The 14,697-nt window shown below is 36.0% G+C and overlaps 2 protein-coding genes across 2 annotated transcripts in view; one reads left to right on the top strand and one right to left on the bottom strand.

Annotated features, from left to right (window-relative positions):
- SARNP (SAP domain containing ribonucleoprotein) overlaps positions 1-14,697 on the top strand; it is a 123,427-nt gene that overhangs the window by 90,681 nt on the left and 18,049 nt on the right. The window lies entirely within an intron of this gene.
- GDF11 (growth differentiation factor 11) overlaps positions 3,250-14,697 on the bottom strand; it is a 39,059-nt gene continuing 27,611 nt past the window's right edge. Inside the window, exons 2-3 of the mRNA XM_058174096.1 lie at positions 13,582-13,955; positions 3,250-11,801 (exon numbers count right to left, since the gene is read on the bottom strand). Coding sequence (XP_058030079.1) covers positions 11,421-11,801; positions 13,582-13,955 — 755 coding nt within the window. The 3' untranslated portion in view covers positions 3,250-11,420. The remainder of the gene's footprint in view (positions 11,802-13,581; positions 13,956-14,697) is intronic.

The raw sequence follows: 14,697 nt of genomic DNA, 5'->3' as shown, positions 1-14,697 counted from the left end.
GCTCCATGGCTTAGGACTGGGTTATCTATGAGACCACCTTCTGCCACCGATAGCCTCCCAACGACCTGTGCGCTCCCACAGAGTGGGCCTCCTCAGGGTGCCGTCGACCAAACAATGTAGGTTGGCGGCCCCCAGGGGGAGGGCCTTCTCTGTGGCAGCACCGGCCCTATGGAATGAGCTGCCTCCAGGGTTACGCCAACTCCCCGACCTCCGGGCCTTCAAACGTGAACTGAAGACTCTACTATTTCATCATGCGGGACTAGCCTAAGTATAATTTTAATTGTAATTTTAATCGGGTTTTAGGTCGGTCTTTGACCGTTTTAGTTGATCTGGCCATTAAATATTTGGTTTTAATTCGTTTTTAAAATTGTTATTTATATTTGTAGTTTTAACATGGCTGTAAACCGCCCTGAGTCCTTTGGGAGAAGGGCGGTATAGAAATTAAATTATAAATAAAATAAATAAATATAAATTCTTGGGCTCACTTGTGAGTTTCTCATCTAAATACCTTATTACATTAATTACTTTTAAGTTGTTAAGAAATTAAAACAAGATTAATGCTTTATTGTAATACATTGTGGCAAAGATATTTTTGCTATTGTTGCCCATATTTCAGTTTGTGTCAAAGAAGGTAGATTATTAAAGTCATTTTTTCTTAAAATTCATAAATAAAATAATAATACTGTTTCAATGAAGCAGTAATACAGGCAATATAATTATGATATTTATACAATTATTGTATTTGCTGCTGAAGCCAGCAAAAATAATTTACATATAGTTGCAGGCTTTTCAAAGAAAATACAATTAGTCCTTGACTTACAACCATTCATTTAGTGATTGTTTGAAATTACACCAGCCCTGAAAAAAGTGACTTACGGCCATTTTCACCCAATTATTACCACATCCTCATGGCCACATGGATCAAAATTCAGATGCTTGGCAACTGGCATGTATTTATGATGGTTGCAGTGTTCTGGGGTCAGATGATCACCTTTTGTGATCTTCTGTCAAGCAAAGTCAGTGGGGAAGCCAAATTCACTTAGCAACCATGTTACTAACTTAACTGCAGTGATTCACTTAAAAGAAAGGTCATAAAATGGGGCAGAAGTTACTTAACTGTCTTGCTTAGCAATGGAAATTTTGGGCTCAAATGTGGTCATAAGCTGAGGACTACCTATATTTCTATATTGTGTTTAACCCTCTCAACCATGGCAATTGTCCATTTATACTAGGGCAGTGATGGCGAACCTTTTAGACACCAAGTGCCCAAACTGCACACATGCATGTCCAAACTGAAAAGTGTGCACGAATGTGTGCATGCACCAACATGCACATGCGGTGACATGCACAAACATGCACATGCACAGACATGCACATGACCATGCATGGACATGCGCACATGCACAGCAGAGATCCCAAGACCAGCTGGCTGGTGGGAGGCAGGGCATCCCAACACCGGCAGCGCGACAAGAGGTATGATCTTTTTCTTTCATGAGCTTCTTTTTCGTACTTTGTAGGGAAACGGAAGCTCATGAAAGAAACGCCAAGGAGATCTGACCTGGGGTGATGGCGCGCATGCCAGCAGTGAGAGTTCTGTGTGCCACCTCTGGCACGCGTGCCATAGGTTCGCCATCAGGGTACTAGGGAATGGGCTGTTGTTTTTTGTTACTAATTCCTTCCCAACAGATAATTTTAAAGAATAAACATTTTAAATAGGTAATATCCATTTTAACATTTATAATTTTACTATTTATAAACCAGGAAATATTAGAAGGAATTAGATAGATTAGAAGGAATAAAATGCTAGGCATTTTATTTAGATGTTACTGAAGTTTTATTTTAAATAAGTTATCATTAATTCCAGGCCCTTTCTCTTTCCAAGTGATTATGTGAAAAAGTACATTGATATAACCTTGCTTTTACCATTAGCCTAGAAAAAAGAGATGGGAAAAATAGTTTCCAGGACTGGAAGTTAGTTTAAAATATATTCTAATAGTTTAAATATTGTTAATTTCTTAGATGAGAGGTGTTAGAAAATATTTTCTCATCTAAATATTCTTTTTAAAGAGATTGTTTCAAGAGATTCCTGTCTACTGTGAAAGGAAATAAATTATACATTTCTGTTTCTAAAAATTAAATCTCTCTCTCTCTCCAAGAAAGTGGTAGGCCAGGAAAAATCCATACGAAAATTCCAAATTCTTTATCAATACAATCACAAATTGTTGCTGAGAAGGCTATATAAATGTACCCACGTAATCACCAGAACATTGAGATTGGTTGGAAAGAATATTTTTTTTAAACTATATTTCTAACTCTGGCAAGTTTTAGTTCATTAGATTTCTTGAATAGCAACTTGAATCTTGAAAGTCAAGACACACTACTCTTAAACTCCTTAAAAAAGAAAAGAATGAAATTACAGTGGAAAAGAATGACATACATAAAAATAGCCAATTCAGTGGAATTACTGTATAAAGATTTTGAAATTTTTTTACAACATGATTACAATTTAATACCTTTGTTATATTATTTTCACTTCTCAAGAAGCATGATTGGATGGTTTCAGATGGTTTTGAGATTAAGCGCATCCAGTAAAACTAATTTATATTCCAGCACATATTTTTTCCTTCCTCACAGTAGAGCTGAGGCCTTAAGTTACACATTGAAATAAACATGCCAATCTCTTCATTAACATTGGAAACTCAAAACCAAGAACATCAAGTTATATACTTCTCAAGATTCCAAACTTGACACATTAAAAGAAGAAAAGGTTTTTGCTATATATATTTATTGTACAAAAAAAATCTATAAAAGGACAAAGAGAAATTGAAACAGAAGCAATGATTATGATATACTTAACAGACTAGAGCCATTTGTTACAGAACAAATTTAGTTTATACAACATTGAAGAAAAATAGCCAAGGCAGTATTTTTTCCTCTAATTTTTTTTTCTAATATGTGTGTGAAAGAAGAGTTGTTAAAGTTACCAGTTCTGATCTCATCTTCTCATAAATGAGTGTCATCTCAGTTTAATGCCTATGTTCATACTCAGTAAACTCTATTGAGCAGAATTAGCATATTTTTCATTTTTGCAACTGAATAATAGTTGGGAACATTTTCTGGCTAAACTGGAAAACCGTTTTTCTAGTATAACATTTGTCATATTAATTTCATAAATAAATCATTATTTTAACTGAAATCAACAAGAATTTTGTGCATTTCATAAATGCAGTGAAGTCATTTAAGAAATAGATTTTCAACAGTGACAAATAAGATGGAAATAAGAAAAAAAATGTAACTTAAAAAATATCAGCAAGAGGTTAACAAGACTATGGTGCTTTTTTAAAATATAAATTGGTATTAAACCAAATGATCCTTCTTATGCCTTTAGCGTTTCCTTCATTTGCAAATTCTTTAAAACTTTAAACATATCACTTAAAACTCGCAATACCGATGAATGAGAAGCCCTCTTCTTTTTGATGAGACACATAGTTAAAACGAATGTAACTTAAAATTTCACCAGATTTGGTGAAGAAGTCTGCAAAGGGTTTCAGGCGTCCTAAGTACTAGATGTATATTGAAATATTTGTTTAAAAAGTATCATTGCAAAAAAGGAAAGGGGTGCATTTTTTTTTTTACTCCTGATTTCCTAATAACGTAGGAGCAGTAAGTTATTGTAAACGTTAGCTTTAGCCCTTTCTTCCAGACTAATGATTTCATAGAGTCTTCTCTCTCATCCATGACAACTCAGCAGAAAAAGCCTAACTGGACATTAACTGGCTATTTCTTTAATTATTTAGGGTTTTCAGTATAGTTCATCTAAATACAATCTGTGGAGAACTAAAATATAATCCTATTAAAGTTGGATTTAGTGGTAACAAAACACTTTGTGACTTGGAAGTTAGGTAAAACATATGATTGTTATGTTTGCAGAACTACATAGCAAATTTCCTTCCTCAGAGAGGGATCTACATCAAAATTCATACATACTAGTCCTCGCACACGGTCTTTACAAAAAGAGAAAACACAGACATAAAAGTATCTCTTCAGCTCTAGTGTGTATCATAAAAGGGGAAACCCCTCCTATTCTCTTAAAATTTTTCTTTAACCTTCCATAGTGCAAATGGTACCTTAGCCCAAAGCAGTCTCTCAGTACAGAAATTTTTACAGTGAACATTCAACATTTTAAGTCCAGGCGCTTTGCTTCACTCCTGCAAAGTCTCTGAGGCTTCCATATGTTCTGATGGGACTGCCTATATTACTTCCAAAGTGAACCAGCATCCATTTTGTAGAAAAAGGCAGGTCAGGGTGATAGTGAGGAGGTGTGAAAGAATTCACTGATCAAGTACAACAGTCCCTGTTCAATAATGTCTGCCATGGCCCAAAACCACCTTTTCCCAGCCAAAATTACTAGACGGCACCATAACATGCTGTCGTAGAATCAGTTTTCCCTTGGAATCTCAGTTTTCCCTAGTTGGCAGCCTCTTCTGTTTAAGACAACCAATAAGCTGCCTAGAAAGGTTAAAATGACAGCAGTGTATGTCCCTGGTGCTGGATTGGAGTGAAAAGCTCTGAACTCTTTTTTTTTTTTAATATATTTCTTTTAATATTTAAATTTTTATTTTTGATGTTCAAGTGCTGTGTTTGGTCATGTCATCAAAACAAACAAATATAAACACAATCTTAACCAGAGAATGGCCTTTTGGTCATGTGATTAAAATAAACAAAACTTAGCCCATGTTATCATCTTCAGTCTCATTTCTTCAGCTCACACACGCAGGCACATTATGCGTCCACTCACACACATACGTATTCTCACACATCCTTCTATGACATTTATGGACACTAATATAAACAAAGTAAATAATAATATACTTGCAGGACTGATATTTACAAGCACGCCTCCAGAAATAATTATGCCTGTCTGCCTTTTGTGAGTCAGATTACCCAAAGCAAAATACAATCCCATTGGAAAGACCTATTAGTAGCAGATAAGTTGGATCTTACCTTTCTAGTTTAGCACCATTGGGCAGTAGAAGAAGCAGGGAATGAAACCACCCAAATCCCAGAAAGAAAGCATCCATAGTTCAAGAAAGACTTACCCAGCTATTCAGTCTGTTATATTTAATGTGGCCGGTAAATGTTAGTCAGCATCGAACAGGAAATTATGATCTTTCAGATACAGAGTTCTTTTTATACAATAGTACGGGCTGTATCATTGCTGCCTAAGGCTACAGTCCTAAACACTTATTGCAAATAAGTGCCACTGAAATAACATGGTTTGTATCTAAGTAAACATTCATAGGATCAATTTGCATGTCTCAAAAGAATCCCAAATGGCTTTGGATCTTTGCGCCAGTAGGGAACTATTACTAAAGAGACTAACTAACTAACTGTACTAATAGATGGACAAAAGGGCAAATCATATTTGCTCCACTATGATGTGTATCTTTGCATGTAAAATTCAAGTAGAATATTCTCTCTTCATCATGATGCACATTAGCCATAACAGGTTGAAGTGGCTTAATACAATGCTACCTATAAGACAAAGCAAAGCCTTTGCTTTCAATGCTTATAGTGTCTTAATGGTCCCCTCTGATTAGCAGAATGGTAGGTTTTGGTATTTAGTAAGCTATTTAGAATTATAACAGTCCAAGTAACTAGCTTCAACAAATCGACTTAAGAATGTACAGTAATTCAGTTCTTTCAGGTATTTTTTAAAATTGTTGTAGTACAGTACATTCAACATGTTTCCCCTGCACGCCAACAAAATAGGGCAGAACTTTTTCTTGATTGGACATTGGAAAATACTCATCTGTAAATCCTACTGTTAGAGGTCCAGTTTGATCATTGCTATCTTCAGTTTTCACAGGACAGGTGTGTGTGTGTGTGTGTGTGTGTGTGTGTGTGTGTGTGTGTGTGTGTACTAAAGTATGTGGCATTGTGCCATATCTGTCTGAAAGAGGAATAAAGTTAAAAATCTGATAACCATAGCCACAAATCAGTGCCTTCTCTGAATCAACAAAAAAAATATTTTTTTAAAAAATGTATTTATTAAATTATTTGCTGCCCATCTCCCCACAAGATATGGAGAAATGGTTAAGGAAAGAACATTTTGTTGGGCTTCTGGATGACATGTTCTTTGTCACGGTGAATGGTTGAAACTAAGGCCTACTAGATATTAGATAGTAAGAAAGGTTACTACAATAAGAAGAATTTCTCTCAAACAAATGTTACAGAGGTAGATTAATAAATTTCCTGTCTCAAATAAATTTGCACATTGCTATTCCCATAGTTTCAATATTGTTAAATTTCTTTTCTAGCAGTTTAATTTCATTTCCTGGAGAACTCCAGCATTTTTACTAATTTTTAAATGAAACGTCTCATAGCCCTATCCCTTTATTCTGCTTTTACAGAATAACTCTTAAGACCAATGATTTTATAGCTGGGCATTATTAATCTTAGATACATTCTTCCTATTCATGTCGTATACTTATTTTCCAACTGTAGAAAAACCTACTTAAATCCATGGTCAGGAAATATTATCTGCACTCTTTCAAACTTCAGCCAGGAAATGTGAAATCTCGAATGTTGTTTTCACGGAATCAAAATGAAAGATTGTGTGTGCTATGTGCCCTGTCTGTAAAGTATCAAAAGGCACCTTTTGTGAATGATAGTGCTGATATAATATTAGAGGAAAAATGCTTGACTGAATAAAGATTTGGAAGTCATTCATTTTTTCATTTCTACATCAAATTTTCTACACTTTTAGAGAATGTGTTTATATGTGCACACATACATAAACATATAAATAAAAACATCAGCAATGTTTGTCAAATTCTTGGGGTCAGTAGTTGTGAGGAAGTTTTTTGTGCAAGATATACATTTTTAATCACTGCTAGAAAATTAAAAATATATCTTTGTATTATGGATTGACTTAAAAGGGAAAAAGTTGTGCCTAGATATATGTAGGGATTATTGCTTAGTAAATAAAAGTAATTTCTGTTCTGTTGCTAATTCTTTACAGAATACCATAGCTACTTGAATTACAAGCTATGCAACATGTACCTTGTTCTATTCAGAGAGAAAGCAGTACAGTATCTCTTAATATGCCATGTTTATTGAGAAAAGCCCTCTCACATTTTCTCTGAATTGCCTGTTTCTATGCCAAGTCCAATAAGAGTTGAAAGGTAGACTATATGTTGCAAAACAAGAAGCTAAAATGTAGAGAATTTTACATGTTTGCAGGATTGTTAGTTAAGTATGTCTTGCTACTTCTTGATATAAATTCCCAGAGCAATATAATATACTTCAGAGGAGGGTTGAAATACCAGTTATTTGCAGATTTTGTGTTCATTCACAAAGATCGAAAAAAATAATAGGTCAGGAATTGAAAAATAAATCAGTGGTATTATTCTGCATTACTAAATAGCAAATACTCAGAATTCATATTCAGAAAAATACCAAGACAAATAATAAAGATTGCTAGGATCCATTTTTTTAGACAAATCTCACTTTTCAAGATTTATGCACATTTTTCCCTTTGTCTAAAATGTTAAAACTGTCATATATATGTCATTCGCACTGCTGGTAGTCCAAATGTGGGATTTGGCAGCACATTACAAAAGAAACTATTTAATTTATTTCTCAAGAAAACACTAAATCTTTGTATGGGCCTGATAAATGACAAGAATGCAGACTAAACAATGACTAATGCAGGTAACAAATACTGAAATAAGAGTACCCACCACCCCACCAAACCCAAATAGCCATCTTTTTAAAAAAAGATTCTAAGCTATTGAAAAGTTAAGTATTCCAGCTATGAATGCTACCAGTTGCAGAACTGTTTTTCTCTATGTGTTTAAAACTCTCCATTTCTGCGATTAATAAGTTAGGGTAATTTAGCCAGTGTTAAGAAGCTGAGAAGGCATGTTTGATGAGTGCTTTGAAAAAGAGCGAAGCGCTTCAGTCTATAAGTGCTAGAGGAGGAAAAGCAGTACAGCTCAGAAAGGGTCAGGAAAGTTTGTTCTCTGCCACCTTGGGTAAGCGACTGTTCCCTTCTTTTAGGATTTAACCCATGAGAAGTGCTAAGATTCTGCTCAACTTGAGCAGCGTTAAACTCCCTATCAATGGAATAGAGGTGGGAGTCTGTTTTGGGGTGGGGGGCAGAATTTCACCTTATATATCCTCAACCCAAAATCCATCCATGCCTTCTTTGCTGCTTTAGTGTTATGGAACTTTCAAGAGAGAAATCAAAGCTGTATGAGTTTGCCTACAAAAGAACCAAACTTTGTCATCTATATAGAAATCTACCTGAGTGCCGAGATCCTCAACTTAATATATAGTAAGTGCTAAAACTAGAAAAATAATCTTTCTTCCTGACAATCTCGATTGACTCTTCTTCCCCATTTATTAATACCCATCTTATCCAAAACCAGTACTTTTGTGGAAGGGACTTCAGAAAAATTCAAAGGGCATATTTTAGCTGTTTGACTACAAGCTGTTGTGTTGGCAAGCTAGTTGGTTGGCTCAAAATTGTCTATGCTGAAAATCTTGACTAAATTCTTGGCGCCAGACCTGCCAGACTCCCCTCCGGTCCATCACCTCAGCACTTGGGTTCCAGACCTATGACAGGCATTTCTGAAGGGTTGCATCATACAACACAGCAGCTCCCTAGACAGCCCAAGCCGAAAGTAGAGAAACAAGCCCTAAAGCAGCAGGAACAGTTGAACTCTGGAGAAACAGGGATCCTGATTTCATACTGTCAGGAAAATAGCAAAAGGGAAATCAAGACGCCACAATGGTATGAGCAGTCTAAGTCCCAGTGTTTTTCCAGTTTGATGCCGTAAGACTAAAGGCCTATTTAGTTCTCACTTGCCTGTCACATATTTCCTTTTTCAGTTAAGTAATTACAAAGTCTTCATTCCAATTTCATTGCACAAATATTATGAAAACTGCAACAGCAAAGTCTCACATTAATACAATCCTTACTTTGACCTCACAAATAGAAAGGAATTGATCTACATTCCAAATGTGACAATGAATCAGGAGAGGGAAAGCTGATTCATTGCACAGTTGCTATTCATTGTTTTGCCTATATATTTTTTTCTTCTATTTAAGAAAAGATTTCCAAAAAATGCAAAGTCTGTTAGATATGCCATCCCGTCTGCCAAAGTGCTTCAATCTTTGAAAATAATATTTTGGTGGTTCATTCATAATTTGGCTACTGATAGCCACAATTGGAAAAAACGGATTTTTCCTATGCCAAACTTGTTAAACTTTTGTTTCCTGCGCAAATAGAGAATCAGCAGGGAATGACTGGGCACAAGTCACTGTCAAACAGCAACATTTTGTTTTCTAGTTCAGATGCTGGATTACAACCTCTAATAATGGATCACTTATTTGTGGTCCAGGTTGCAACATTACCCAGTTGCCTGGAAAAATCACCTTTGAATACTTTGACTCCATGATTATCGCTAATGTAAAATAATAATTAGTGTCTTAATAATTTTTAACTTTTACCGCCCCCTCTTCTTTGATTTTGAGAATTATGAAACATGTAATTAAACCTAATAATAGGAAACAGCAAGTGCTAACATCTAGATGCAATTTGTTGTCTTGGTCCCATACAATTGTCTTGCTAGAGATTCTGACAAAAAGCTTCTATCTTCTGTATCTGAAGTCCTATCTGAGTTATTCAAACTTGAAGATTACAAGTAATGTATTCTGGCTATACGGTTAATACTTTATCACTTGAAGGATAATTATCTTCTGTCTACTTTCAACAAACTCTTGAAAGCAGAATAGCAACACTTCAGTTAAATTAACTCAATCTATGGCATCAATAGAATTCTATTTAGAAAGCATTCTCTATTAATTTAATTCTCATGTTACCTGGATTTTGCTGCTTTAGAAAGAAGCAGAATAGGATGGTATTATTTGGTTAGGTCAAGGAAAGTCATACTATAACGTCAAAGAAAGCTGGAAATTAAATCTCTATATAAGTGCATTTAAAATTAATTTAAAAAGGATTAAAATGTTAGGAAAGGGAAAAAGGAACAGTACAGAGCAACACATCCTATTATTCAAAGATACTGATATGTCAATATTAGCCAGTGGAAAAAATGTACATAACCAGAGTAACTGGATCTAGTTGAGTCCTACAAATGATAAAGAAAAATTACCAATTCTATCATATATACATGTATATATATGATTTTTCCCCATTGGAATATTAACCAAAAGTGACACAGAAAAAAATATTCTATTGCCAGGAATAAATAAATAAATTTTCTATTTTAACTTCTTCCTGCCTGGAGAGATTTCTGTTCCGTAAGTAAAATTCTTTATCCTCACATGGACAATACCCTTTCTGTGGTGTTTTTTTTTACAGTACCTCAATGGTGGGTTGAGGATGGAAATATGTAATTTAAATTCACTTAATTAGTTTCTCAGTTTTCTTTTTAAAAAAAAGAAGCTAAAGAATAATGATTTTTGGAGAAAGATTGCTCAGGTTATATATAAAGATATTGAAAAGAAAGAGTTGAATGTGAATACAAGGCAGCTAAAATTGACATTTTATCCTCCATTTAGATAATTCCTCCATAACCCCCCCTCCCCATCTATGCCTCCATTTCATTATTTTTTCTTGCTATCATGCAACTCGCAGAAGCATTCCAAATAATTCCAGTTTTCATTTCTTCAGAGCCTCCCATTCCTTTAGGGATTCAGTCTCTCAAAAGGCAGGCAGGTTAGCAATCATCCCTTCCTTCCCTCCCACCCACCTCCCCCAAATCCAGGATGGCACATATCCCTCATGCTGGTAGATTTCATTCATCTTCATCATATAAAATATCCAGTTTAACCCCCCCCTTCCCCGTGCTTATCTCTATAGCTTCATACAGCATTTTATTCCACATTATCACAACCTAAGGAAGCTTTCGTTCTTGTAAACGGGTTGAACAGCTTCTTTTTTTTCCTGATGGACTTTTCTCTTGATCACCACTTTCGCGTCTCAGATCAAGAGAGGAAAAGTGGGGTGGGGGGGCGTTGGGAAGAGAGAATGCCAGTAAAAGTAAAGCTCGAGAAATGTTGGTTCAAACAAAGAGCTTGAGGAGGAGAGAAGAATGCTTGTTTCAGATCTGACTCAGGAATGGAAGTATCGATCCAAGACAACTCATCCGCTCTCCATTAATGCGATGTCTGTTTTGATTATTGCACAGCGCATGTTGTAACTTAAGAGATTTTCGATACAATTCTGTTCGTTTTGTTCTTTTCCCACAATTACTTTCTCTTCAAAAGTGTTTTAAAATGCTAATGAATGGATTCATCAATGTCAGGGTGCATCCTTGAAAGCAAGAATCCGGGCGGGGTGGGGGGGGGAGAGAAACAGGAAAAAGAATGGAACAGAACAGGCTGGGAGTTTAAGAGCATCCACACCTGTCAACCACCATGCCAGGGATTTTGCCATAGATTATCTGCTGTTTGTCATTGAAATACAGCATGTTGATGGGAGACATCTTGGTGGGTGTACAACATGGCCCTGCTGAGCCCCGGGGATTGGCTTGCTGCACCAAGTGGGTATGGGGATATTTCTGCATGAACATATATTCACACTGGCCTGAACAATAGTTGGCTTTGTACCGCTTCGGGGCAATTATCCAATCCCAGCCGAAAGCTTCAAAGTCAACAGTCAGAGGGTAACGGCAACAGCGGGACTCCGTTGAGTGCTCATCACAGTCTAAGCCTAGATTCCTTCGGGACCGTTTGTTGTTCTCCAGCACACGCAGTTCCATGAACGGGTGCTGCAAATGACATACAAAAAGAGAAATCACAGAGATAGGCATTTAAGTAGGATAACTATTGGCCCCGTGATAACAGTTTCGAGCTGTGGAAAACAGCCTGTAACAAGAGTTTTGATGGGTATCGATTACATGCACATCTATGCCTAATCCATCCGCAAATTTCATCTGTGCAATCTTTGCTATCCCCCTTTTTATCTCTTAAGTAAACTAATGCTATGAATATACATTCACCTCTGCAGACTTATCTAACCCAATACAATCTCTTGACCATCTTTCCAAGATAGCCCACAGCAGTTGTTATTTATTCCAGTTATTTATTCAGTTTCTAATAAGAGTCCTGAGCTTTGCTCCTTAAAAAAAAACAACAACCCACTCTAGCTGACACCATTAAGCCTGATGATGAAATATTCCTTAAATAAACGAAGGTCTACTATGAAAAAAAAATCCATGAAAAAGTGGAATATTGATCCATCAGTTGTTTCTAGGGAAAAAAAATATTCAGGCTAAAAGATCAGTTTGTACGTAATGGATGAATAATACTCTGAAAGAGAATTTTTTAAATGTATTTTATGTTGTATTTTTTATTAGTTATATGTGTGTTATTCTTAATTAAGCTGTAAGAATTATTAGAATTATTATTAGATATTAATTAAAGGGATAGTTTCCAAGGAAATAATTCAGAATGAGAGAGAGAATTTAAAAAAGACACTTACATAGGAAAATTGAGATAAAATTCATATAAGTAATTTGCTAAATATTTTTGAGATAAATAATTTGATGAGTTATAAGATTAAATTAAATCACGAAATAATGCATGATACAATAGCTCTCTGTATAAAAAAGAGAGCTAATTCTAATAAAGTGCTACTTTAAAATATACCCTGTAAATTCTGAATTCCTGAGGATATTTCATTGTTAGCTCTCTAATTAGCACAAACTGAAGTTGAGTTGTCCTCATTTTTTAATGTAAATAATTAAACTGATATAAATTTATCTTAATCCTATGTTTGAAAGCAATCAATATTGTGTCTAAATTAATGCATATGGCTGTAATAAGAATATTGCGAGAATACTGATTGTGTTATTATCAAGCAAAAGTCACAGCACAATGGCTTTGCAATGCCATGACAGTCATGTAGTAGTAGCACTGCAGTTCCCAACTGACCATAGGGGTAGCAAGAACTCCCTTCTTAAATCCTAGCCCTGACAATAGCATAAACCTACTGTTAAGATGAAACAGATAAAAGGAAAATATTTCACATTCTCCAACCTGCATTTGATTATTATATTATACACTGATAGTATTGATTCTGAAAGGCAGCGCTCCCTAGGGAACACTCCCAACAGTACTACTTACCCTAATGTTAAAATTAGGTGAAAACTATATCATGGTTGTCAGCCCTTCAAGGTAGTCCAGACAGGAAACCACAACCATGAGTCCTAACTACCTTTATTATGAGAATTACAATAATAGACTCTTGAAAGTTTGAAATAACTTTTTCCTTCCCTTGCCTTTACTTTCCAAAGAACTAGGGAGTCTCCCTTCTGAGATGCTTTCTCCACCCAAATACCACATTTGGACTCAGGTTTTGTTTATCAGATTGTTGTCTAGGCTGCAGCTCTTCCTCCTGTGCCCCAAGATTATTTTCAGAGCCCATTGCAATGGCTGAAAAAGTTGACAGATATGAGCTCAGCAGGCAATCCAAATGGGCCTCCTGCTCCATTTTCAGGCCTAGGATCAAGAAAGAAGAGGATAGATAGAGTGTTCTCATTTACCCACCAGGCCTTCAGCACCAGGCCCAAGAGAAGTCACGGCCAGGTCATTGCCATTGGGATCAAAAGCGTTGATTTCAATACCCCAGTTGTTCTGAGGCTGCTTGAACCAGTTCTGGAGCACGTGCTTGAAATCAATGCTCTGCCAGTGGCCAATATGTGAATTCAGATCAATCTTGAGTGAGCGGATACGGATATGTCGGCTCCCATCTTCTGTCACCGGCTTAAGACGCAGGATCTGTAGATAAACTGTGGATGTGTGTTGAACAGGCCTTAGGTACACCCAGAGCTGTGCCTTTACTACCTTGGTGAACATAATTTTGGGGCTGAAGTTGAAGAAACAACAATGTGGATTGCCTTCGATCTGTACCACTGGGTCCGCTGGCAGAGAAAGACAAAAAGAGAAGTAGTGAACAGAGCTTCCTCATACCCCCCGTTCCCACATTCCTGATATGTTTCTGTCTAAGGCGCAATTACTGTAACACCATTATGATTATCATATAAAAATCAGAGCTATTGCATAATTGAAACTGTTCATGCTGGGCCTACAATGAAGGGAGTGTTGAACAATAAGATTTCTCTTAATTGGCAGCGTGGCTTGGCCTAAAGCACAGGGAATATTAATATCTTCAAGATAAATGTATATTTTATGTAAATAAAAGTCATTAAGAAACCATTTACTGCATATCCAAATCATTTATTCCATATCCGTGTTCTAAATGATGTAATACAGAAATAAAGAGGACACTGGTGAATTAGTAGCCATTAAATGGGAATTTAGTTGTTCCATCACTGGAAAATGGAGCCAAAAAGGCGAGAGTTAGAAAATTTTTTAAAATGGCATAGAATAAAATAAATAACATCTAGAGTTTTAGACATTAAAATGATTGTGCTGCCTATTAAATTCAATGCCCAGATTTGAATTAACTTCCATGTTCAGAAAAGGGGCTTGTAACTCAACAGAAGAGCTTGTTGGTAGAAATTACTTTTCTTCTCCTGTTGCAGTCTTTGTCTGCAAGAACCCTCAGGAATAAAACTTTCAAGCACTATAAGAAAGGGGAAACAGGAAAACTCACATCCCTACTACGCCATGAATGGATCTCTCTTCAGAGAAGGTAGTGGA

Source organism: Ahaetulla prasina, chromosome 2 (genome assembly GCF_028640845.1).
Source record: "Ahaetulla prasina isolate Xishuangbanna chromosome 2, ASM2864084v1, whole genome shotgun sequence".
Lineage (NCBI taxonomy): Eukaryota > Metazoa > Chordata > Lepidosauria > Squamata > Colubridae > Ahaetulla > Ahaetulla prasina.
The sequence above is the reverse complement of the archived record's forward strand: the minus strand, read 5'-3'. Positions and strand labels throughout refer to the sequence as shown.